This window comes from Orbicella franksi, chromosome 12, assembly GCF_964199315.1.
Source record: "Orbicella franksi chromosome 12, jaOrbFran1.1, whole genome shotgun sequence".
NCBI lineage: Eukaryota > Metazoa > Cnidaria > Anthozoa > Scleractinia > Merulinidae > Orbicella > Orbicella franksi.
The window spans coordinates 23,034,741-23,061,261 of NC_138156.1; the positions used below are offsets into that span (position 1 = coordinate 23,034,741).

The 26,521-nt window shown below is 39.0% G+C and overlaps 4 protein-coding genes and 2 pseudogenes across 4 annotated transcripts in view; 3 read left to right on the top strand and 3 right to left on the bottom strand.

Moving 5' to 3' along the window:
- Nucleotides 1-1,644: 1,644 nt before the first annotated feature.
- On the bottom strand, nucleotides 1,645-3,081 carry LOC145463990 (histone H3-like). The gene has a single exon (XM_081447786.1). It carries the CDS (start codon nucleotides 3,011-3,013, stop codon nucleotides 2,603-2,605), a length of 411 nt encoding a protein of 136 aa, XP_081303912.1. The 5' UTR covers nucleotides 3,014-3,081; the 3' UTR covers nucleotides 1,645-2,602.
- Nucleotides 3,082-3,355: 274 nt separating this feature from the next.
- On the top strand, nucleotides 3,356-4,130 carry LOC145463211 (histone H4). Its single transcript, XM_081446942.1, has one exon. It carries the CDS (start codon nucleotides 3,554-3,556, stop codon nucleotides 3,863-3,865), a length of 312 nt encoding a protein of 103 aa, XP_081303068.1. The 5' UTR covers nucleotides 3,356-3,553; the 3' UTR covers nucleotides 3,866-4,130.
- A 4-nt stretch (nucleotides 4,131-4,134) lies between these two features.
- LOC145463210 (histone H2A pseudogene) lies at nucleotides 4,135-5,094 on the bottom strand (annotated as a pseudogene).
- Nucleotides 5,095-5,225: 131 nt separating this feature from the next.
- On the top strand, nucleotides 5,226-5,877 carry LOC145463212 (histone H2B.1 pseudogene; annotated as a pseudogene).
- A 4,563-nt stretch (nucleotides 5,878-10,440) lies between these two features.
- LOC145464238 (uncharacterized) lies at nucleotides 10,441-15,404 on the bottom strand. The gene has a single exon (XM_081448073.1). The coding sequence runs from the start codon at nucleotides 15,297-15,299 to the stop codon at nucleotides 13,653-13,655; it is 1,647 nt and encodes a 548-aa protein (XP_081304199.1). The 5' UTR covers nucleotides 15,300-15,404; the 3' UTR covers nucleotides 10,441-13,652.
- A 94-nt stretch (nucleotides 15,405-15,498) lies between these two features.
- LOC145464251 (DGAT1/2-independent enzyme synthesizing storage lipids-like) overlaps nucleotides 15,499-26,521 on the top strand; it is an 11,840-nt gene continuing 817 nt past the window's right edge. The window contains exons 1-8 of the mRNA XM_081448085.1: nucleotides 15,499-15,928; nucleotides 18,401-18,568; nucleotides 19,823-19,896; nucleotides 20,290-20,412; nucleotides 21,050-21,113; nucleotides 21,374-21,449; nucleotides 21,834-21,897; nucleotides 23,176-26,521. The exon at nucleotides 23,176-26,521 is cut by the window's right edge and continues 817 nt beyond it. Of these exons, the coding sequence (XP_081304211.1) occupies nucleotides 15,718-15,928; nucleotides 18,401-18,568; nucleotides 19,823-19,896; nucleotides 20,290-20,412; nucleotides 21,050-21,113; nucleotides 21,374-21,449; nucleotides 21,834-21,897; nucleotides 23,176-23,286 (891 nt within the window). The 5' untranslated portion in view covers nucleotides 15,499-15,717 and the 3' untranslated portion in view covers nucleotides 23,287-26,521. The remainder of the gene's footprint in view (nucleotides 15,929-18,400; nucleotides 18,569-19,822; nucleotides 19,897-20,289; nucleotides 20,413-21,049; nucleotides 21,114-21,373; nucleotides 21,450-21,833; nucleotides 21,898-23,175) is intronic.

The window sequence follows — 26,521 nt, forward strand, 5'->3', positions numbered from 1 at the left end:
GCCTTTTTTGCTGCCGGTTTTTTTGCAGCCTTTTTTGCCGCAGGTTTCTGCGCTGCCTTCTTGGCGGCGGGCTTCTTTGACCTTCTTTGTCTCGGAGGCGGGCTTGTTCTTTGGTTTCTTCTCCTTCTTTTCCTCCTTCGGCACCCTGAAGGAGCCTGAGGCACCAATTCTCTTGGTGTGTAGAAGTTTTCCACTGGCAGCACTTCTTTTCAAAGCCATCTTCACGTGAGGACCCACCTGTGTATGTTTTATAGAAGAACCTACTTTTTCATCATTATCGATAACGCAATCAACAAAAGCCCATCATAAATTATGTTTCAGGAAACTTTACTAGCCAAAACGGTCATATATAGAGTATCAAGGTTTTGGTCAGGTCATGAACTGAGGGTAGGGAAAATCGCATACTTTGGTCATAAATGGGGTAAGGTTTTGGGTAGCGGGCCGCACACCCCCACCCAATTTTTCTGGGAGTACCCACCCCCCCCGGGCTTGGCGAGAAGAACTGTTTCGCTCCTTCAGTGCTACAATGGCAGCCTTGATCAACTCTGAATAAGGCGGATGTTCAGTCGGCTTTTTAGACCCTGCCGGATTCTTCTTAGGAGACTTTTGCTGCTTCGGACATCTTGTAATTGTAGAACGTCGAACGTTACTATCGCTTGGGATCAGAAGCATATCACCCAGACTAGGTGACATGCTTCTACTTGGGATTCAATAAGGTCCCTCGGGGAGAAGGTAAACTTTATGCGTCGTATGCGGACCACTGAGGGAACAGAGACAAAATGGCGTCGCGAACCTCGCAAATATTTGCAGAAAAAAGTGTTAAACGCTAGCTGGCTAGCTGGCTAGCTTAAACGCTAGCTATGTTGAACATAGCTTAACAGTTTGTAGCTGTAATATTTTTCAAGTTTCAAATGTAAAAATGGTTTGGGAGAAGGACTGAAAAAAGGGTATAAATTTAAAGCGTGTAAGTTAACAAAGCAGAAACTTTTTAGCCAATATTTCGCCTTTACTGCTAAATAACTCCAGTTCAGGTCGCTGTCATTCAAAAAATCGTAAATCTTAGGAAATATAAATTCCTAAACATTACTTCTTTTTGATAAAGTTAGCCATACTCCTTTTGATAAGTAAACTAAAGGCTGAACGTTTCTGAAGTTTAAACAACAAGGACACACTCCTTCTGACCCTTCAGTCGGCCATTTGTACTTGTATTTCGACCAAATTGTTAGACTCGTGCTTGTTACAGAGCAAACGTGATACTTTTTTTGAAGACGCGAGCGTTACTTACTAGGGATAAGAAAGCTGATACTTAGAATTTTACTGTTAATTATGTTAGAGCCAGTATAGTATGCAATGACATACGTTACATACTGCCAACATTACATTCAGTGGTTACTGAGTCGTCCATTTTCCATCGCTTGCGGCTAAGTTAAAGGTGTTTATCTAATGTTTCTCGTCACTTTGAAATTACGCGATCTCAGTTTTTTGAAATTAAATCGTAAAGAGAGTGGTCCTAGAAAGCGGAGAAGCAAAAGCGCTCTGAAATGGAGTGATAAAAATTATCCAATATGCTCGATTAATATTCTTGGTTTTTGTATTTTGTAAACACAACAATCTGAGCACAAACGTAAGTTTACTGATCAGGATTATTGGGTATTTAGCAATAATTTTATTCTGAATTTCAACACCAGCTAGATTTTTATGCACATGATTCTAGGCGAACTCACATGAAAACTAAATATCACATGCATATATTTTCTCTTTTATCGAGTGGAGTACTTGAAACACCACATTACTTTAGTTCTGTACCGCGTCAATACACGCCACGCGCCAAATTATAACGACGCCAAAAAATTCCCATCTACAGACTAAAAATGTAACGCAGTAACTGAAACAAATTCTAGAAACCTTGTTTGTGCCGGAAGGGTAACCTTTCTTTTGTGGAAAGGACCTGAATACTGAGCTTATAAAGAGCTTCTGCAACAAATATTTAGATGAATTGTTTCGAAGATCTCGTTCAGATTCTGGCGGCGACGACTACTATGGCGCAATCTGCGATTTTCATTCTCCAACGCGTGCCATACAATGTCTAAAATTACTCTTCCATTTTAGTTTCTAGAAGAGAATCATCTAAATGAAGTAAGTTATAACATTGCTCCTAAAATGGAGGGTAGAAACAGAGTAAAGAGTTTGTTTCAATTTGAATAGCCTTACCGAACAACGAGACAAGGTTATCAACGGCCAGCGACAACTTGTTCGGTGGGTCGCTTCGGCGAGTCAAATCACTGTTAGATGAAAGGATTCGGGAAAAGAATCATTGTTTCAATTAACAAAATTTTTCCAAAGAACCTTATATTCAAGTCTTCTACACCTAGCGAAAGGTAATTTGTTTTCATATGCATGTGGCTTTCGGAAAATTGGGTGGCGATTTTAAAATGCTGCAAAAATCTATCGTACAAATCTCAGATCATGTGCCAGGGATTCCGACGCTTTTGTTGGAGCTAGAATCTAGAGATAATTCTCTGATAGATCAATCGGTCATTGCTTTTATCAATGTGGTGGCTCCTAGAGGAGCCGTTTGTTTTCTTAAGTGATGTAATCCACTCTAGGCTCGCTCTCCGCGGATTCGGCGGGCTAGCTGAATGTCCTTGGGCATGATGGTGACGCGCTTGGCGTGGATGGCGCACAAGTTGGTGTCTTCAAACAGACCAACAAGGTAAGCCTCGCTAGCTTCTTGAAGAGCCATCACAGCGGAATTCTGGAAACGCAAATCGGTCTTGAAATCCTGAGCAATTTCTCGCACAAGACGCTGGAAGGGCAGCTTGCGGATCAAGAGCTCGGTGGATTTCTGGTAACGACGGATCTCACGAAGAGCGACTGTTCCAGGCCTGTAACGATGAGGTTTCTTGACTCCACCGGTGGCAGGAGCGCTCTTACGAGCTGCCTTTGTGGCGAGCTGTTTGCGTGGAGCCTTTCCACCAGTTGATTTACGAGCGGTTTGCTTTGTACGAGCCATCCTCGCGATTCGATGTCAAAGATATCTGACAATGGCGAAATAACGTACGTTACAAACGGATTTATACCTGGCGGGCTTGACTCTGATTGGTTTAAAATTAAGAGATATGATTGGTCCGTTCTAAAAATAGCAAATAATTTCACGGTTCTGTGCCTGTATTTTATATTTCGATCCGAAGCAACCTTGAAGGTATATTTTTTCAATCATTGACATACTTTTTCGATAATTTAAAGAAAAATCGCTACAGTAAAATAGAAGATGAATAATAGTTATCGTTGAGATGTTATGAAGGTTTTATTCAGGGCAATTTTTTCCAATTATTACAGAATGTGCACGCGCGTGTAGTGTGAATGAAAGCAAATATTTTATGGTAATGCTGCATGTATTAATAATATGAACTTGGCCCTTGGCTTTGTATGAAGCCAGCCAATAGGAATATAACATTCTTATGTTGTTTTCTGAGAGGTCATTCTCCACCATATAAAGAGAAATAAACGGTCTCAAATCGGTTATATCTCAGTTACACAAGTAGCAATCAACATGTCTGGTCGCGGTAAAGGAGGCAAAGGTCTAGGAAAAGGAGGCGCCAAGCGTCACCGAAAGATCCTTCGTGACAACATCCAAGGCATCACGAAGCCAGCCATCCGTCGTCTTGCTCGTCGTGGCGGTGTCAAGCGAATCTCAGGCCTGATCTACGAGGAGACTCGCGGTGTTCTGAAAGTTTTCCTTGAGAACGTGATCCGTGATGCTGTGACATACACCGAGCACGCCAAGAGAAAGACTGTGACAGCCATGGATGTGGTGTACGCTCTGAAACGACAAGGCCGCACTCTGTACGGATTTGGCGGTTAGACTGCAGTCTGTCAACACAACCAAACGGCTCCTTTAGGAGCCACCAAATCTCTCAAAAGTCATGATCAATAAAATATGTTCTCTGACCCACCATGGTGATTTATAAGTTACATAGCAATATCAGAACGTCTCAAAATTGTCTTTATTTGTAGGAGAGCGTCCCCTCGCCTCGCTTAGAGCCGAAGGTCGAACGACTTGTGGCAAATGTAGCCGTCTGTCTGCGAATCATTCCTACTCCAATATTTTTAACTAGCTCTCGAGTAAAGTACTCCTAACCTGACTTGCCCAAGGTTTTCTTGCGCCAGTTCAAGAGGCCTGATTTGTCATGAAGTCACTTCTTTGGCGCATTTTCTTTAACGCTCGTTTCAAATTTCGCGCGAGTGTTTCAACAGATAGATTCGCGAGCGTAGGCACGAAAAGACCGGTAACAAATACAGTCAACCGCCTTTGTATACTGTGAAGACAGAAAAATACAATAAAAATAATGTTGCAGTACCTATTCGTTGGGTTCTATCAATTAATAGCAGACTTTGTGCTTTCCGTGCGTGTCGCATACATAAAGCGCGGGGTTATTAATATTTCGACATGAGGAAAATGTATGTAAATTCGTTGGTCACGACTTTTATAATATTTGGTGGCTCCTAAAGGAGCCGTTTTTGTGGTTGAAAGCTTATTTAGGCTTTCGGTTTCTTCTCGGTCTTTTTGGGCAGAAGTACAGCCTGGATGTTCGGTAGAACACCTCCCTGTGCAATGGTGACACCGGCGAGCAGTTTGTTCAACTCCTCGTCGTTACGGACAGCCAGCTGAAGGTGACGGGGGATGATTCTTGTCTTCTTGTTATCACGAGCAGCGTTGCCTGCCAACTCGAGGATTTCGGCGCTTAAATACTCAAGCACGGCAGCCAAATACACTGGAGCACCGGCGCCAACACGCTCAGCATAGTTGCCTTTGCGGAGAAGACGGTGGATACGGCCGACGGGGAACTGAAGCCCTGCTCGGGATGAGCGTGTTTTGGACTTGGTGCCCTTTGCCTTTCCTTTACCTCGACCAGACATGATTGAAATCAAACCTCACGAGAAATAGTCTATGAGAGAATGTAACTAAAGTGAAGTTCGACAAATTTTATGTGCCATTAGTCGAATATAGAGGATCGAAATGCACCAATAAGAACTTTTCATTTGACACGGTAAAACAAAGACAAAAGGGGTATAAACAAACCACATGCAAAATAATATGACCCCTGAGGTATAACCAATCAGCAATCGAGAATTTCGATCCTTATGGTAATTGATCCTTTCAAATTTTATTATAAATACAAAATGCATCATTCAGTCTTCATTCAAATCCATTCTGATCTACAGACATGGCACCCAAAGTTGCAGGAAAGAAAGGCGAGAAGAAAGCAGGCAAGGCAAAGGCTGCGGCTGATGGAAAGAAGAAGAGAAGGGGAAAGAGAAAGGAAAGCTATGCTATCTACATCTACAAGGTGTTGAAGCAAGTTCACCCTGACACTGGTATCTCCAGCAAAGCCATGGGAATCATGAACTCGTTCGTTAACGATATCTTCGAACGCATCGCCACCGAAGCTTCCCGTCTTGCCCACTACAACAAGAAATCAACCATCAGCTCCCGCGAGATCCAGACCGCCATCAGACTACTTCTGCCCGGTGAACTGGCCAAGCACGCCGTCAGTGAAGGAACCAAGGCTGTCACCAAGTACACCAGCAGCAAGTAAACTCACTTTGTGGGTTTCCCGCCAAAACAAACGGCTCCTTTAGGAGCCACCAAATGTTATAAAAGTCAGCGACCAACAGCTCCTTATACGAGTAACTCATATGCGCGCCTGTTATCTCCTGTATTTTCGCTGTTCTAATTTCCTCCCACTGCATAGGAAATGTCAGCTATTTTTCAAGTTCTTCCCCAATAAACCTGATCTTTAACAGAAATAATAGCCTGCGAACAGGCTCCCGGCGAACTTGAACGCTTCACTCCCCGAATTCTTCAGTTTCGCGTTGCTCGCCGAATTTTTTTTCCATCCTCGCCCAGAGCCTGTTCGAAGATTACGACAAAAAAGTGATAACGGCAAAGCGGTTAGTTCAAGCGCACGCTGAAAACTGAGAATTTACAGGCTTTCTCCGAGCAGAGTCTCCCTCGAAGGAGTATCGGGCCACCCCGCTTCCCTAACTTTGGAAAGAAGGGGAAAAAAAGGCTCGGAAACTGTTTGGGTTCGCCTCTATCGAGTTTGCGTTTAATCGAGTTTTTAAAATTTATTTAAAACAATGTAGGTTATGATTATGGTGCTTCGAGTAGTGCTTCTTTCACTTTATCCGTCGTCGTGTGTGACGCGAAAGAAAACCGAGAAAAAAAATGGCCGCGCGAAATTGTGGGGGAAAGATCAAGAAGAAGCGCGCTTCTAGCCCCCAGGATTTCGCGGGTCTTTTTTTCCTCGTGGTTTATTGACGGTCTCGCTCGACGGACTAAGCGAAAAAGGGACTACTCGTAAGCTGATTTAAACCTGCCATATAAGTTGTCAAATAACAACTAGGGTGAGCTTACAAAATAAAATTTAAGCCTAGACAATGATAAGATTTCTTCGATCGAATGATCATGATAACCCTCCCTCGAATAATTGCCCTTCCGCCTCTTGAGCTTTGGTGGGATTGTTTTAAAATAATCTTCTCACTCCCGATCCCCTCGAATAATTGCACAAGACTGATCGAGGAGTAGCCATTCATGCAACAAGCCAGTGTACGTCGAGTGTAGACAATAAAGATATGTTAGATTTTTTGCGGTGATCTGTCTATTGGATTGATTCCAAACCAGGGGCCCGTTTCTCGAAAGCCCCAGAACTTTTCGGGCCTGTAAAGCCATTTTTGGTCAATCTGTATCTTAAAACAAAGCGGTGCATACGCCTGAAACTCCTTGTACGAAGAGAACCTCAGTTCATATTAAGAATGCGTGAATAAAACAGCTCTGTAATCATAAGGTTTGAGATTTTGCCACGGCTTCTCGGGTACGAAAACGTTTTGGGACCTTTGAGATTGAGAAATGGGCCCCTGGATCTGGACTGGAGCCCAGGGGCCCGTTTCTCGACAGCCCGGCCGGAATCTTTTCAGGCCCGAAAAGCCATTTTAAGTTAATCGCTATTTAAAGACAGAGAGGTGTACACACCTGAAACCTCTTGTATGAAGAGAACCTCTGTTCGTATTAAGAATGTATGAATAAAACAGCTCTGTAGTCAAAAGGTTTGAGATTTTGCTACGGCTTTTCAGGTGCGAAAACTTTTCGGGACCTTCGAGATCGAGAAACGGGCCCCAAGTCCGGGTAATGGGTTCCAAACTGTGTATCGTGACCTCAAGGGTTCTCCTTATTCGTCTGTACCGCCTTGACGTTGATTAATGTTCTTCCATGTTTACAAACAAAAATTTAGAAGGGAAAATGTCAACTGAGTTATTTGCCGCTTTTTCGGGGGTGGTTTTTCGAGAAAAAAGAGAAAAAAGTCGTTACTAGTTGGGAGGGTTTTAGGGCTCTCACACATACGGTCAGCAGGCTTACCCAAGAAACTGACGCGCCAGAGTTGATCTCGATACGACTACTCAACAACTTGGGTTAGGAGGTAGAGAACTCATTACAAACTTCATATTCCGTGGATTTTCTGGTAACGTAGATTTTTATTCTCAATCTACTCTTTGAAGTTGAAAAATTGTTGAATGTTTTGCGTACATGATTCATACTGGCGATTCGTTCGTGGCCCGTAATACCGGAACAATAAATTGACGTATTACGTGGCCAATACACTAATACTAGCTCGTGGTTGCTACAATTCTGGATTTACGATTATGGGTAACTGTGAAGTTATCGTGATCTCTAGTGAATATTTTCGAAAGAAACTTCCGAGCTGAGCAGTCTATTACGTTTCGTTGTGTGGCTCAACTTATTCAATCTCGTCGACTCTTCAGCTGAAAAATTGACTGACTCTTGGTCGATCTTCTTCAGTTGAAATGCTTCAAAGATCAGAAAGCTCTGGCAATGAATGAATGAGTGGACTGTACACTTGATCTTAGTTCCTAATAGTTGAGCGAAGTGGAAATCCCGTTTGTATCAAATCCCTAATGGTATGCGATACCCTTGATCGATACCCTCGATCGATAGTCGATCGACACTCCATGCACACCTCGGTTGACACTCGATTAAAACTCCATCAACATCTTGGTGAATAGTCAAGCAATTTTTGATCAATTCATATGTATTGACTCGATCAGTCGACACACCGACAACTATCGACTGACTGTTGATCAAGTGTCGATAGAGTGTTGACTGAGTATCGATCGGGATGTCGATTGACTACTGATCAAGATGTTGATCAAGGGTATCGATTGAGAGTATTGATTGACACTCGAGCGCGGATGCCTTTAGTACACATGATCCAAAAAGACATACTTTTCTGTGGGAACTGGGGTTTGAGTATAGCCTTACAAGAGTTTTCAAACAATATTTTAAGTGTTAGCTAGCCACTGGTGAAAGGTCATTGCATTACTTTTTTCAAAATAAATGTAGTTTTTATTTTTTCCACCCACAGTTATGGCACCTCCTCAGCTTCGTGGTTTTGTACAAAGGGGTCTTCAAAGGGCCATTATGAGATCTATAGTTGTTGGCATTGCTGCTGGTTGTGTATGGAAGTTCGGCTATGCAGATCCTAAGAGAAGGCAGTATGAAGATTTTTACAAGAACTATGATGCTGTCAAAGTTGCCAAGGAGATGTACCTAGAGTCACAGGCTGAAGAGGGAGCATAAGAGGTATAGATTTTAACATTGTGATTATATACGTATTTGTTAAGGAGTAGTATGCACAGCATCATCATTGACAATGTTGGTTGTTTACCAGTTACCCAAAAATTCTGGAAATTTCAGTCAGAATGTATCTTTATTGTAAGACAGTTTTGGCTGAACTGACCGGAAAATGTTTGAATTAAACAGAACATATTGAAAGGTACTGTCATCCAAAATTTCCAACTGAAATATCCGAGTGGAAATGTGCTTACCATTTGCAATTATCTTGGCATTGTGATCAGGTCGAACTTGTCCTAGTCTCTTTCTTTGCCAATCTGGCATTTTTCCTTTACATATTGCACAAACTAGTTTGTTGATGAACTGGTTTCTCCGTGCAAGTGGTAAGCAACCATTTTCACTAGTGTCATCATCATCATCTTTGCTTCATCATCATCGTGATTATCTGTGATTATCCAATACCTCACTTTTTGTCATCAGCACTACTTACGTGTAACTTTGCCGAGTAAAAACAAAATTTAGCATCAAGAAAACAAGAAAATGATGCAAGTGACTTTGTCTGTGGCTAATGACATTTCAACCAAGTCCTGGAGAATTCAATAGTCACTAGAGTGAAGAGTGGTTTTTGCCACGTTTCTTAAGTTGTCTTAGAGGTAAATATCTCATCTCAAATGAACACTGTTACTTCAAATTAATGCCAGCCTGGGTATTGATTTAACTATCAGTCTTGTAGACCCAGCAGTTATTTTAGCCAGCTGGCATTTTGATTGGACCCAGTCCAGTGTTTAATGAAGAAAATATAGCCTCATTGTTCCCCTCTGGGCTGGCAGGAGGGTGGATAAGCTAAGTGGGTTAATTCAAGCAAAACAATGTTGATCAGAAAAGAAGTTACTCATATTGAATAGTTCCTTACCCCACAGTTTGTCCAATGTTAAAAGCTAAGGAAAGTTTTCCAAGTTTGTAAGAGGGAAAAGATCTGTCCACTTCAGATTAACATAAAATTGTGGCACTGTAGCACCAGCATAAAGTGCGTCAGGCCAGACTAAACATTACACCAGCTTTCAGTGTTATGTGCATAGCAACTATCCTCTTGACATGCCATCTTTTGACATGCTACGTAACCTGGCCTAGGTCAAAATGTAAGCACAAGTGCCTTCTTTATGGTCAAACTCAACTTTTAGTCATGAAAGCTGGATTTATTTGACATCAAACTAAGGCTAGGAGCATCAAGGAAACATTCTGTGAGGGATAAATCAACTGCTTTGAATGTTTACATCTTTCGAATATCAACTGAGCAGCAGTGGCCCAATTCTACTGGAAGTTACTATTGAGAGCCGATCCACTACACTAAAATAATTTGAATTATCCCGTAAATCAGGAGTCCACAATCTTCTTCGTTCATTTGAGGTCAGTAATTATCATATACTTGTCATTTGTTCTGCTAAGAACTGGAAAAATTGCTAGTTTCACAGGTATACTGTATTTCAGCCATACTTAGCATGTCGAAAGATGGTCGAAAGATGTCGCCTATGCACGTAATGCTGAAAGTGGGTGTAAACAGTCTAAAGAAAAACCAAAATCATCACCCATCCATACAACATTCAAAGAACTGATTCTTTCCTTTGTAGATTTGCTGACTTTGAAGAACTTTGTGGAAGTTGCAATTTTGCATGATTATTTACATAAATGTATCTTCTTTTGTGTGAATAATTTTTTTTACATATGTTGATAAGGCTGGCATGCTAAGGTTAAAATTAAACTGTGAATATATTGTGAAAACACTTTAAATGGTTTTGTGTGATGTCAGTTGTCTGATTAACCTGTTATCTGAGTAGACTTTGTTTGAAATAAATTGAGTTATGCAATGGCCTTGACCATTCAATACAGGTATTTGTCCTTTATGGAATGTTTAAATGAATCATGTTCCCCTGATTTACATTTTTCCTTGAATTTTTGTCAGAGTTGCAGCCCTGTGGGGTTGGGGAGGCCTACCATGTTGTCTGAAAATCTGAATTAAACCTCTTAAGGAGACCAATCTGGGCGTCACTCATTAGTAGACCAGACTTGAGAGATTGGCAGAAATCAAGGCTAAAAACAGTAGTAAGAGGGTTTCTTTCTTTAGCTATTTTTTTGAGAGCACCCTAAAAGATACTTTGACAGCTAAAAGTGGTGACATTTCATCATCAACACTCTGAGTGAGACAAGAATTCTTGATTTGTACCCCAAAGCGAGACGACAAACATCCCTGACTTCTTCACATAGGAGTCCCCCCCCTCCCCTCACCGAAGGTGCAGACTTGCGTTGAAACATCCTTGAAATATTATGATTGAGACCATAGCCAAATACACCTTTTTTACAGATAAGGCTACCATTTTGATTTCTATTAATTTGAGACATTGTGGGATGTTCAGGGGGATAGTTAGTATGTAGTTGCCCCTTAAGCATCCCATAATAGCTATTTGAAACAATGAAATGTAAAATAAGGGCTGTATCGGTGAAAAGGTCTATTGAATTAAAATTCTCTTTACAAACCTCTCTCTACATAATACAGACATCTCTCTTTTAGTAATCGTAATTGGACCGAGTGGAGTACAATTCAGGGAGTAATCGCACGAGTAATTCAAAATCGAACAGGCGTGAAGCACGAGGTGAATTTGAAATTACGAGCATGATTACTCCCTGAATTGTACAACACAAGGTCTAATTACTAATCAATCGTATCTATAACAAATTTCAGAATTAAAAATGTCTTTTGAGATCTTCTTTTGAGCAAGAATGTCTGTAATGCTTTTCATAAGTTTTGAAAACTGTAGGGAACAGTGTGAAGGAAGCCATTAAAGAGCGTGTAATTGACATTCAAATCATGTGGGTATCCAATTACAGGTATCCAATTAGGAAAAATTCAAATTGGATACCTGTAATTGGACTCCACTGTGATTGCGTGCCGATTACGTGACAAATAGGCTCGCAGAGAACCAATCACGATCAAGAATTTTGTTATAGGTACGATTAATAATAATGTGGACTTGCCTGTTCAAGCGAAAAAGAGAGGGTCTTTCCCACACTGCACTAATTTTTTCCTCACTAATTTTTTTTCTTGCTGTTTTTTGTGCTATTCCCCAACTAACCAAACACCTGTAAGATGCTATTGTGGACAGTTCATTGGTCCCAGCAAAAACCCTGGATATAGTCGCTGTAAAAAAGAAACCCTCCATGATAAACATTCCTTCTAATATGGTTAACAGACACTTACCTTTGGCCCCAGAGAGTAAAATCATAAACTTAACCTCATTGTAATGGACAAATCATTCACTTTTTAAGGATTCTTACAAAGTAACACCACACTAAACAAAAATAATATTAACACCAAATATCTTATTTTATTTTAATAACTTAGCATGAAGCTTCCTAGTTAGTAAGCACTACAAAAATAACACACTTTCTAGAGAACAAACTTATTAGCATTAAATTAGGGACATTTAGGGACCAAGAAAACATTTTGACTTGGTCAGCACCATTATACTAAAAATAATTTGACCAAAAACATAATTTGGCAATACATGTACGACTCTTTAAAACATGCCAATCTCTGCTGCTTATTAAATAACAGAGTGCCAGAATACTAACAAATGTCTTTAATTATTAAATATGTTCCATTTTTTCTGATAGAAGTGTTACTTTCACTAGCATAAAGCAACTTACATTGTCATAAACTGGCAGTAATCAAAGATTACGAGAGTGCGTTTGACGCCTTTACTTTCATACCTTAGCTGACTTTCAACTCCTGTCTTTTGCTAAAATCAAAATTTTTATATCAACAAAGTTTATACACAGATATAAAACATGATGAAAACATCTGGTATTTTCCTGTGGTTTTCGGGTTAGTAACTAGAGGTCTGTCTATAAACTATGATTTGTTGTCACTAAGACCATTTTTACACAGTTCAGGCTTGACATAGTGCATGGCTAACAAATAAATTAGTCATGTAACACATCATGACACAACAGCTACAGCACTAGCATTGGCATCCAGCTGTTCTTAAAATGATACCTAGCATATTTCCAAAGTAAATGAACACCATAGTTTACAGAACATTTTACTTCTCACTCACTGCAGGGAGCCATGCCAAGCCGAACCACACAGCCTGACCTTTATTAACATAACAACATAACTGTCTTACAACGGCACAAAAAAGTGGCTAAATAAATTCGCTGCAACTGGTAGACTTTAAAAATACTTCACAGGTGGGTGGGTGGTAGATGGCAACGGTAGATGGTAAAAGCCACATGACCTGCAACCCCCATACACTTGTACTCAGACTCCCAGCCGTGTGTGAGAAAAATGTTTTCTGCTTCACTCGTTCCTCAGCCAACGGAAAACCACACATTCTACAGCAAAAGTAAAAAATTCATTTTTGAGGCCACATTCCATACTAAATCTCCAGGTTCATTATGTACAAGAAACAAACTTACACTAAAATCAAAATTTGCCTTCAGCATGTAACAGCCAATCTTAATTATCTTAAAATAAGATCCCGTATCGCTCACTTTCAAGAAGCTACTAAAAATATTAACACTGGTCTCTATTGATCCCAATCATCTATTGAAATGGCTCTTTTCACGCCGTTTCAGGCATCATTGATTTCAGTCACGGATGAACAAAAAGTTATCGTTTGATGAATTTGATGATCAACTGATCAATGAAACCTTACAGAAATAACGTTAACTCAAGTGGCTCTCTTTCCACTGTTTCATGTTAAGGAAGATTCTCTGCAGAAGTATGCAAGTTTGCAAAGTTTTTGTGTGTGTGTGTGTTTATTGTGTGTGCAGTGCATTCAACATGTTAAAGCTCAAGATACGAAAGATACCAATTATTTTAAATTATCAAATGATCACTTTTCATTGAATCTACAGCTGAAAAAAATGGTGTGTGAAGCAACCTGGAAAAAGCAACATTTCAATTCAGACACTTGGAATCAATAGTATCAAAGTTTCAGACCTATTTTTTAGGCCTCCATCCAGCAATAAGTTTTAATATTTTCTTGCACTCAAATGCACTCAGTCCAAGTGCCTTAAGCTCCTCCTCTTCCAGGCTGACAAGCAGCTCACCATCCACATCATTATCGGTGAATATTTCAATGTAATTTTCAAAGCGGAAGTGCCTCAAGAACTGTGACACTTCACTTATTGACATCTGTGACAGGTCATCAGGCACAACAAAGTTTTCATCTTTCTTCTGTGATGCAGGCTTCCTCTTTATAGAAGGTGGTTTAGGCTTTACAGGGGGTGGTTTGCTTTTTATCTCAGGCTTACTCCCATCCAAGCCCTCCTTGGGTTCAACTTTAGGTTTGCGTGGGGGTTTAACAGGCTTTTGTGTTGTTGGTGTATTGTTGCTGTCTTTTACTGGTGTTTGGGAAGGACTGTCGTCTAATTGTGTATAAACATCATCTTCATCATCATTATTTGGTACTGGTTTATTTGAATTTTGATCCAGAGATTGAGTGGCCACTGCTTCAGGTGAGGTACCAGATGGTGGAGCTGTATCACCACTTTTCTCTGATTCCCGTGACGTTTTGGGTTTATCAAGCTCAGATTCATCAATATACAAGTATTCATGGCTGTCGTCATCACCAGAATCTTGTGAATCTTTGTAATTGCTTGCTTCAACAACTTGGGAATTTGAACCCTCTGAGGAGCTGTCGCGTGGAGGAACAGGGGGTGGGGGAGTATCATCTACCACATACTCATACTCTCTTATTGTATCCCTTGATGCATATATGTTCTGAATTTCCATGTTCTCGACCTTATGAAGACTCACACCATCATGGAAGATGCGGCAAACACGGACATAATCCTTGTCATCTGACAGTGCCCCACGAGCCACATTAACTGTGATTGGAAGATGTTTAGGGCAATTCACCACTGTTCTAACATTACCCTCTTTGGTGGAGCAGATGACAGTTGTATCTTGGTAAACCTTTTCAAATGACAGGACACCAAGGGAAGTGTTGAACACATTCTCGCTTGATCTTCGAGTTATCGATGGAGGATCCGTGAACTGAAAGTAGATTGGCAACTTCAGCGATGACGTCGACAGTTCCTTCAGGTAGTACTCTCGCCCATCAAGCAAGGACTGGAATCCAGCGCTAACACTGAAAGGTAATCGGATAGGGTTCCGTTCTTCAGTTCGAAAGAGAACGCAGTCCTCCTTTCCTCCAATTCCGAGCTCCACGCGAATCACTTCCAGTTTGTCTCCGGGATTCACGCTCACTGCCTCTTCCTCCAGATAGTAGCCTTGAGTGACCCTTACAAACTTCGTTGGGATTCTGCTGACCTCTTCCACCGTTTCGTAAATTCCTCGAAAGTCGGCCGGACGAAGTTCCACCTTCTGCGAACAGTTGAGAGGGATATGTAGCTCCCGTTTCTTCCGATCTCGGGCTAACACTTTCTCCGTCGTTTTAAAACAATGCAGTGTCATTACCTGCTCGGCACCGATGCAAGAATCTTCAGTGGGTCCATAGTAACCTTCTTGAACTTTGACTATTTGTGGAAGAGGAAAGCGATCGACGAAATCAGAGAGTCTGTACTCGATGTCACTCCATATCAAGTTGTCTAGAATTGGATCTTTCACTTTTGTCATAGCCATTTTATCGCTCTAACAGCATACTCAGCTCACATTCAGAATATGTTTCTCTCGATTTCCGGCAGGGAGCGGTTCTGACTACTTTGAATCTCGGCGTCTCGAAGTCCTTCCCGATCCAGCGGTAAAACAAACAAGGGATATTATATACATTTAATAGAACACATAGTATCCCCGAGCGAGAAAAAATTGGTCAAAATTAGCTTTCAGACTTTCACTGTGGAAATTCTCGATTCATGAGGATTATGGCTATTCTGCTACAGCACAGTCTGTGATAGCGAAAAATGACCAATACTTTTTAGGACTTTACATATTTTTCTTCCTGGACTAGATCCAGATTCCCTCCGTCACCAGCAGTTCACCTTGACCACATCACTGGAGGCACAACGCGCGCAAGGTCTGATCCCCTCCAAGCTGGCGAAAAATGGACTGGCTGATGATCCTTCTTTCGCCATTTGTCGTGGTATTCGTTTATCCTGTAGTTCTCCTTATCATGATGTACGGTAGTGCAGTATTTCTTCACGTCTATCGACACAGGAGGCGCGAAATTTATGATGCGTACACGGGCAATTTTTGGGAAGGCGCGATGCAAACTGTGGCGGCCGTGTTCGATTCACACGGTTCCCTTTGGCACGGTAAGTACAGTAATTTATGAACACTTTATTTCCATATCGTATTGTTATGCAAGTGCGAAGACTTACACTTCTTAGTGTTTTCTCTTCATTATTTTTCATTCAAAAAAAAAAAAAAAACGTGCGCGCGACAGAGTATTCTAGAGCTTAAAACCAAGTCTTTATAACTCTCCTCATAATCTTAAAGAGCTTATATTTGATGCGGTTTCTTATTATTATTTTGGCTTTTTTAATTGCATCGGGGTGTGTAAATATAGCTATACAAGTATTTAGGACCAAATTTTCATGTGTGAGAAGGAGAACATTTTTTTCACGTCAGGGTTTTGCTTGCATGATTTAAGCCTGTGTGTGATCTTGAAATTGGAGTACAGGAAATTCTCCATTACTCCCGGGGGTAAATCGGTTAATTATTGGCACAGCTATTTCTAATTTTTTTCCTAGAATAAGTATGTCGTTAACTCATAGAGAGTTGCCATTTTCTATAAAGCACCAAATTTTGATTTTCTTAATATACCATCTCCTATCATTTAATAGAACATGGTTAGTAATAAATAAATTTTATTGGCTCTGACACATGCATTGATTAAAATAAGCATAGGAAGTAACAACCGGAAGTGGTTGACCTGCCTAAGGTCAAGGTAAACCTTGAACAGAACATAGTGGGGTTTAGATCACATCACTGAACATCAGTATCAAATGGATTTGATTTGTGCATAGTTAATAGAGGGGAATGGTTATGAAGCCTGGCAAACATCAAAGGAGCAAACAAAGATGCCAAGATTTATGTTGGAAGGTCCACAACCGTGCAAAATCTTTTGTTTTGCGCTCATACACTATGCATGAATTACGTAACCAACACATTTCTATTGGTTAGTTCCTCAGTACGGAGTAAACAGCTATGGTGTTTTACAAAACATTCAACAAAGAACTTTGTCAGGTTTCATAACCATTACCCTGTATTAACTATGATTTGCATTATGAATACTGATGTAACCTGTGTCAGGCATTTGAAATCATTCTCATCAACTTGGTGATAATGGAAATGCAGAAAGGATGATTAGCCGTAGGCCAATGTTTTCTACATAAAGCAAAGTGTTTTTTGTCGTGCACTCTCTTTTTTATAAGAATATATTTTATCAGAATATTGAGCCTGAAGTTTGCAGCATTTAAAGAATATTTTAGGAATAAACTCGAGGTGGAGATTTTGAAAATAATATACATGTTATTTTGCATGTTTGTAGTATAATGTAAGCTACTGATGTAAACTTAATAGCCATTTATTAATTTTTAGCCTATGTTTCTTTTTCACAAATTGATGTAAGCCTAACTGGAAATAAAAATGTGAGAAAAAAAATTTTGCATGTTGAAAAAATCAGCTAGTTTCATGTAATGATGTCACGGTGTCTCTGTGAGGAATGCTTTTTTAAAAGCCAAAATGATCAAGTGTCGTCTGACGCGACATCTGACGCCACAATGAAAACTTAAGGGATGAAGTGAACACTGCAGAACTAGAACCAAACGCTTGTAATTAATAGCCCAGTACATTCTAAAATGGAAATGTCATACTCTAGCCCTATAATCTAAGAATATTCACAAGAATATTTTCAGCCTAAACTCCACAGAAAAATAAAGAATATTCAGCCTGCACTGGAAAAGAATATTCTTATGAAAAAGAGAGCGTATTTGTTTACGTGTGATATAAATCTTACAATGTGTGGTTCCAGAAAATATCCATGCATGACCCTGAGGAGGATATTGGAAATTCCAAGGGTGCCCAGGGGATCTCAAAAGCCAACATTTTTAGAAAGTTAAGTCTGCATCTAACTGGAATTTCCACAGGGATGGGCAGGGGGGTTTCCAACCCCAAAATCCTTCTGTTGGAGGGGCATGGATATTTTCTGTAATGTCCAACACAATGTTGATGTAAATAAGTTTTCTGCATACATTTTGCGCTCTTATATAAATTATTCTGGGGGAAAAAGGGAGAGAATAAAACTAGTCAGAGTGCATGCACAGTACAGTTGGATCTCGCTAATTCAAACTCGGTTATTTCGAAATCCCCGTTATTTTAAACTCAAAACCATTTCTCTTGTATTTGCCCTTCAGTCTTTAACTATTGGCTATTTCGAACCACTACTTTTCCTTTCATTTGAAAGTTTGAAATAGTTGGGTTCAACTGATATCTAACAGGTTCCATATTAATATTAAATGCTCAAAAAGGTAAATTAAAGACATTGTTCCAAAGAGTAATCCATTTACTCCCCCTCCAGAGATCAGCCCTCCAGAATTTCCAACTTAGAACCATCCATGTGAGGGTTACCCTCGAGCAGAGTCTCCTTCAATCTTTCACTCTGCTGGCAGGGTACCCATAGGCTGGATAATTTATTTGACAGACCTGCCTGCAGTTTGATTAGAATGAAAGGTTATTATTTATAAAATAATGTTTTTATTGAATATATAACTACATTGTACAAGGCTATGAACTTCTTGGAATGGATAAGCTTCCAGCCAAAGGTCCTGCATTATTGATATATTACCATGGAGCGTTACCTCTGGATATGTATTACATACTGGCTAGACTACTACTCTGCAAGAAGAGACGGCTAAGAAATGTAGCAGCCACATTTCTATTTCATATACCAGGTAACTTTCAACTTTGAACACTGTTTGAAAATATTAGTATGCTTAAGAAATAATAATAATGATAATTATCATAATAAAAAACACTTTCATGTGTTTCTATTACGATTTATAAAGTAACTGAGACCCTGCACACGCTCTCATTGGTCATTAGGTATGTTTAGATGAGAGTATGTAAACACGATTGTGATGTTTTCTATTCGCACAGAATTTTGAGAAATGATGCAAGCAATAGTCAGAGTACTTTTTCTGTGTTTACACATAGCCTCATCTACACCTGGTAGGTTGGAAGAATTCTTGAAAGTTATGCAAACCCCTGACTGCATCTTCAGGGTTGGCATAACTGTCTTGAATTCTCTGAACCTCCCATCATGTTTAGATGAAGCTCATATATAGTGCTCGATTGCTTAAATAGAGGTATGAGTGGAAGTTTGGGACAATGAGAAATGCTATGGGAACACAAGCCCCAGTCAAGTGTTTCCACAGCTTATTTGAGCTCACCCAAACTGTCATGTTATTCCAAATGGAGGCCCTCAGATAAGTCATTCCTCCAGGCTATTTGCATGGCAAAAAAAGTGAAGTCTGCATATGAGCCAAGTGGCCCATCAGGCTGGAGCTTATCTCAGTCACTGTATGAAGTGACTAGGAGTATTTCTACTCCCCTTGGATGGGATGCTAGTCCATTGCAGGGTTACCCCCTGCATTAAATTTGCAGGTACCCATTTGTACACCTGGGTGGAGAGAGGCACTGTAAGAGTATGGTGTCTTACCCGAGAACAAAATGCAGTCCCTAGCCAGGGCTCAAAACCGGACCACTCAATCCAGAGTCAAGCACACTAACTGCATGATGCCACTGATCCAGCAGGCCTTCACAGGCTACTTGCCATTCTCGTCCCCAGAGGCCGTGCTCCTTTTGGTGAGCACTAAGAATCACAACCCTCTGGGAAGGTCCAACACCTGAAGTCCGCAATTCACGGACTTCCTGTCACTCTGCACATGTTCAGAGTCAAGTTTGACAAATCTGATTAGCTGAGAAGATGCAACAATTACATGTACTCTGCACATGCTCAGAAAATTGGACCTTTCCAGAGGTTTTGATTCTTGGTGCTGACCAAAAGAAGCATAGCCTCTGGGGACAAGAATGGCTACTTACATAATGAGCCTTATCAATTCACACTGACCTGGTTATTTTGAACTGGCACTATTTTGAACTAACTTTTTTTCTCTCCTGACCCTTGTAATATCATGTTTACTTAGGGATTCAGTTGCTCCTTGAAGTCTGTGGAGCTGTCGAGGGACGTTCAAGAGAACAATGTGTAGAGATTCTTAAGGTTTGATACCCTTTAACTTCAATTTTACTAATAAAAGTATACTACAACTGCACACTGCTAAGCTACTCAATATCTACAATAGAATAGATAGTAAATTAATAAGCATCCTAGCCAATCAGAGAATGGCAATCGTGATAGGATGCTAGTAGATAAATTTATGATAACTATTAATACATGTAGATGTTTGTCCTTGGAGTTTACTACTGCTCAGAATACAAGGTTACCATAATAATTATACATCAATCGATATCTCAGATTTGTGTTATCTTGACTTGAATGTTGACCAACATGTTTACCATGTGTCAGTTGACACTCAACCAATGTTCTTTTCCCACTTACTAATAACAGTGCATTCAAGTAAATCTGTAAGTTATTATGCAATACTTTTTTTAGAATGGTGAATTATTGGCCATTTCTCCAGGAGGGGTCAGAGAAGCTTTATTTTCTGATGAATATTACACAATGATATGGAATGGAAGACGTGGTTTTGCTAAAGTAGCACTTGAAGCCAAAGTGGTGAGCAATTAATTAATATGTAATTTTTTTTTTGCGTGAACTGAATCAATACTATAACAATAAAACTCCAACTGGCTAGCCTACCCTCAGTAAAGCCTCCCCTGAAAATAAGGCCCTTAATGGCTACAAATCAAAGACACATAGCTGTCTTAGCCCCCTTGGAGTGTGGTTATTATGGAGGTACAATTTCTTTTTACTTAAGGCCACCATACTGTATAATTTCACATATTGCAGTATGTGATGCCAGAAACTACATAAAAACTATTTAAACTTTTAAACTAGGGGGTATCAATTTAATAGGTACCAGTGAATTTGATGTCGCGGAATAACCCTGCCGTGGACAAGAATCATATCCATGGAGCGGTAGAAATACTCCTATATGTGTATTCACCAATGCTACAGAAACTGGGATAAGCCGTCAGTCACAACATGGGCCACTTGACACAACACAGACTTTGTCATGTAAATGTGACTGTCATGCTGTCCCTCCCTGGTTTCTTCCCTGAAGTTGTTTTACTAGAACAGTGTACTTGAGACTTTGTGAATTCATAATACAATTGTAACAGGAACCTTTTATTAGTAAATGTAGAAAAAAAATGTACCTTTCATACTCGTTTTCTCTTCCTTTTCTCTACAGCCCATCTACCCAGTGTATACCCAAAACATTAGGGAAGCTATCCGCTCCATTCAAATTGGGCGCAGTAAGTGAAAAACTTAATTTACATTTTTAAAATTGTTTACCATGGTATACTGCATCCTTGGAGACCCAGGGGCAGATAGCAGGCTCAGGAGGAAATTGAATGGGCAAATTAGCAACTTGTGCATAAAAGGTTACAAGTAAACTTTTGAAATTTCATTTGCACCAAGGATGTGTAAACTGTAATATCTACTTTTTGTTTGTTCATTTGCTCGTTCATGTTATTTATCCTGGTCCAAAAAGTAAAATATGTTCTTGTTGCAGAATGGTTCCGCAAGCTATACGAATGGACTAAATTACCTTTAGTACCACTGTATGGAGGATTTCCAGTCAAGTTAAGGTATAATTTATTGTCTGTAGTACATACAGTAAAGTAAGACCACATATACTTGCTTGCTATCCCCAGTAAAAATAAAGGAGTAATCATGTCGTGATAAAGGTGTGATCATGGAGAGTGATCATGCTGTTATCATGGTAAAAACTTTTTATGATTGTGGTGGCAAATAATTGAGATGAATTTAACATAGTATGTACTAATTCATGATAAATGCTGCTTTTATGTATGCAGTCACTCGCACGAGGTCATGCATCTCAATTCTTTGAAACTCTGATGTTGATGTGACTAATCTGATATGAAAGACTTGAGCGTGTTAGTAGATTTTCTGGAAAATTTGACAGGTCTTGCATACATGTATGCCAATGAAAATATGTTTTCATGTTTTAGAACTTTCATAGGAAATCCTGTGTACTATGATGCTAAAATGACTTGTGATGAACTGGCTGGAAAGGTGAGGAAAAGTTTTCAGTTACAGTTATGTACTAGTTTCATGGATTCATGATCAGGTCTGTGGACTTTCTAGAGGTTAACAGGATTTGCAACTTCTGTGGAGGCAAATATTGTTGCCAGTTATGTTCCCTGTAAAACTAGACATGGTAAAAGCTGTGTTTGGAACAAGTAACACAGAATTAGTGTTCATGAGCTCTTGAAGTTAAATGATTGTTTGTGCAAATAAGACTGATAATTGTAACAAAAACATCTATCAGTGGTTTTTTTTTCAATTTCTCTTAGTGTTTTCTACTGGTTCAGGTCCATATAAAGAATTATTGTATATTGTGTGGGTTTGGGAGAGTGTGAAAAAGCTGTGGATTGACACCTACTGCTTGACATGTCTCTGAAGAATTTCTTGTTCTCCCAAACTTCCACTTGTGTTTCTATAGCTTGGTAAAATATGTACAAGTCACAACATTTTCTTTTAACATTATTACTGAATTTTGTTAAAACAGTGTTAGCAGTATCTTTAGCTATCTTTTGTATCTGAAGCTGGACTCCTGATCAAAAAAAAAATGATGTTACAATGTGTACTATTTTTTTGTTAATTTATTTATTTTTTGATCAGTGTCAATCCTGGTTGTCACAAATATGCCTGAATAACTGCAATGACCACCATTAACATTTTAAAATTATCGTTAAGAATATTTTGATGAAATAGAATAATCAAGAGTCTTGGAAACCCTCACACTCCATCATTTAATGATAGATCAGTTATCTAAGAAATTGGTATACGAGTCATATTCTGGATTATAATCCATTGAATGTTTTTGCTCTCACAGAGTCAGTTGGTCTAATTGCGTCATGTGATTGAATATGCCCCAGCTAAAATTGGGGAATATCCAAGTGATATTTCCCAGTTTTCAAAACTGCACGTTTTGCAAAAAATATTAGAAGGATGATAACACATAATACAATAGCCTCCATTTGGCACAAAAATATACTCAGATATTTATCCTTGGACATTATCTGTTCCTCAAAACTCACAGTTTTTCTTGAGCTGTGCTCTCAGAAAACTGTTTGCTTCTCGGAAAAGATAACGTCTGCAGACAAATATCCAGGTATGTTTGTGCACCAAATGGAGGTCATTGTCTATTTATTCCTGCCATAACTAGACTTGTCATCAGAGTATTATAGAATTTTTCCTGACCTGAAGTCCCGTTGTGGATAAATAAGAGAGGTTAATGAAATCAAATAGAAGCACCAGAAATTGATTTGAATTTCCAACCCCACCTAGGTTCAGAGGGAAATCCAGGAAATGATTGTGACTCACCAGCAATTACCTGGGAGCATCTTTACAGCTCTGCAAGATAGATGGCACTTCACAAAAGATAAAAAGCAAATGTAACTTACTGGATATAGATACCACAGATGGCAAATTATTTTCTTTTAAACAACCTTGTTTGTTCAAAACAAAGATAATTATTGTTATCAATATCGTAACTTTCCTAACTGTAACAAGAAATAACATGCAAACTGCATGCGGTGATAAACATGACAATATATAAGGTGCTGTTGGAAAACAAAAATTGTCTTCAGAAGTGACCTTTGAGAATATAACAACAGTTACTAACCTTAAATTCATATATAAGTGAAACTTATATATGAACTAATTATTTAAATAAATTTAATATAATTAACTAATTGATATTAGAGTAGACTATGAGTAGTCCCTCTTTCATTTAATCTGTCAAGTGTGACCATAAATAGACCCTGAGAAAAAAGGCCACCTGCCATCTTTTTCTTGTTTTTTCTTGTTTTTTTTTGCATTACACATGACTGACTAAGTGAAAGAGGGACTACTCAAAGTCTAATATTTGATGAACAATAAAAATGACAGAGCTGAAACATTTGCATATTAAAACAAAAAACACGCAAGCTTTTAAAAAGAGATTAAGCTTTAAAGATATAATTTTTGTTTTCCAACGATGCATTTTATTGTCATGTTTGTCACCATAGTTTGCGTGTTATTTTTTGTTAATTGAAAACTACATCATGGCCAAAGAAAAAGAGTATTTTCCTAACTATATGATCTTCAAATGCAAGTTTAGCTCACTATTTATTACTAGTCATGCACATGTAGAAACATAAATCTCAGCTCTTACATGACATTTATAAATTGCAAAATCAAAAAAGCACGGACATGAGGAATTTTTGTGGAATGGCTTTGCCTTGAGAGAGCAAACAAATCAGATGTGGAAGAGGTAACTATGGGCCTTGACAGTATCACCATAGACCTACCTGCTGCTTGGTTACACAGCCAACTCATCAACGTCAAAACGTCATCAAATGTTTCACTCACACTGGCTTTTGGATTCATACAGCAAACTAGGTAAGCTCTTCTCTAAAATTATATTTGCTCTTTTCTTTTACTTCTTATCTTAGTATTTTACCATTGCTTTCTTTTGGTTAACCCTAGATATGGGTGGCAGAAGGTGGGGGGGAGGGGGGAGGGGAGGTAGAAGGGTTATGAATTCTTACTAGGGAGCAAATTGATACTGAAAGTGGGTTTTGGTAACATTATTGTGATGATAATGATTCTAATTTTATTATTAATTATTTATTTTGTTAATACTTCTATTTTGAGAAAACCTTTTAATACAAAATTGACAGCCTATGTAAGGTACTTTGTAAATCAGGTGGATTCAAAATGAAATTACAATATATTATTATAATTATTTGATAATTTCTTGATAAATATTGTTTTTATGCAAGTAATTAAAATAATTCTTTAGAGTTACTACACTACACCTAGGATAGTGCATGATTGAATTAGACTAAATAAAATATATTTTACATATAATTTGATTATTAAGAAACTATTTTGAATTTGTGAAACAGTTTTAGAGAAAAAAAATTGTGTATAGCTGACATTTATCAGCGCTGTTTATAGTATACATATTGACCATAATTAATTAATTATAATTAATATTTCAATAATAATTATTTTTTAATATGTAATGAATGGGAGGGGAATATGAATTTATCAAAATGATAGTTAATTGTATTGTATTTATTTTCTTATAAAACAATATAAGACCAAAACAAATGTTAATAAAAGAGTGGGCCAGATAGGCCATAATATAGACATTTCTAAATAATATATTTATCAAAAAGAACAGTCTTTTATACTTTGTAGATAAATCATTTCCAAATGCTTGATTAATTATTACAGATTGAATTCTATCAGTAATAATTTAATATATTAATTAATTATTTACTGACCCAACTGTTCCAACGTTCTTGAACTATCCAAAATTATTTTATTATTATGAATAAAACTCCCTTTTTGACACCCTTTTTGTCCATTATATCAAATTGTCTGCTTGAACAAGTCACTGACAGGATGAACAATTCCGCCACTGGCACCATTTATGGACTTCATTATTTAAATAGGAGACTTAATCATTCGATGCAGGTTTTTCTTCCTTTTCAGTGGCCGAGAGTCAACCACGTGACCTGCAAATAACTGCCTGCAAATAAGGGTTTGCTCATGCGCAATACCGTGTAAATGTGTAACCACGCTCTCGGGTAAAAAATGGCAGATCGCTTCCCTGAGCTGTCAGAGAGCATGCAAAGGGTGATTTCGGCTTCGGCAAATAATTGATCTGCTCGCCACTGAAAAATCACAATATTTTGCTCAACCTCGTCGACGTCCAATAAAATCCAATTTAGTAAATTTCCTTGTCGCAAATTTTCTGTTGTGACACAACCGCTTCCACGATATAGTTGAGAAGCGTGAACTGTGGCCTTTTCACCAGTTGAATGCGAGACGTTTTGCGCTGAAGCAAAGGGTTGGCGCAAAAAAGGTTGGTGTACTTATTTAGCAAAGTTCGTTGTCACATTTTCTGTTGTGACACACAACCCCTGCCATGATATAGTTAAAAAGCGTTAACTGTACTGGGAATCTCTGGATTACCACTCGTTTACTGATCTTTGTACCAGTTGAAAGGGAGAGGTTTTGTGCTAAAGCAAGATTACAGTAAGGTTGAACAAGAAGACGTTTCCAGAAGGTGTGGTCAATGGAAGAAATTCCTTGCCCATCCTCGCTCGGTACTCACGTCTCTTCAGAACTCTAACATTAGCCTTGCTTGCAACTGAGGACAACTTTGAAAAAAGTGATTCATAATGTTAAATATCTTTAATACAACAGCTGAAACAAATCTTTTAACGCTGCACCACTGCCCTAGACACGGCAAGTCTTCGTGGTGGTCTGGATATTTCGTTTAAACGCAGGAAGTTGTATCGAAATCTCAGTTGCTCCTGGCATTGTTCTCCAATTTTCCCACATGTATCGGTGTTGTGGCAAGCACGGTCAAGGTTACTGAATTTGATCGCAGCATGAACTGGCCATGGACATACCGTGTAGCAAACAATCGTTCAACTCTGACTAGAATTGAATTACACGACAGCGCAATGCAATGTGTGCTTGTGTCTGGTTCAACACAAAAACATTTTTGTATATATGAAAAAGTATTTTTACCCAGACAATGTCAGAGTTTCCCGGTTCCACTTGTCATTGCGAATATCTTCGTGGGGTCCGACGCTGAAAAGCAAAACAAACAAGCCAAAAACAACATCTA

Bases quoted from the DNA above. Each gene is read 5' to 3' on its own strand.
- LOC145463211 (XM_081446942.1), top strand. From the start codon at position 3,554: ATGTCTGGTCGCGGTAAAGGAGGCAAAGGTCTAGGAAAAGGAGGCGCC.
- LOC145464238 (XM_081448073.1), bottom strand. From the start codon at position 15,299: ATGGCTATGACAAAAGTGAAAGATCCAATTCTAGACAACTTGATATGG.
- LOC145463990 (XM_081447786.1), bottom strand. From the start codon at position 3,013: ATGGCTCGTACAAAGCAAACCGCTCGTAAATCAACTGGTGGAAAGGCT.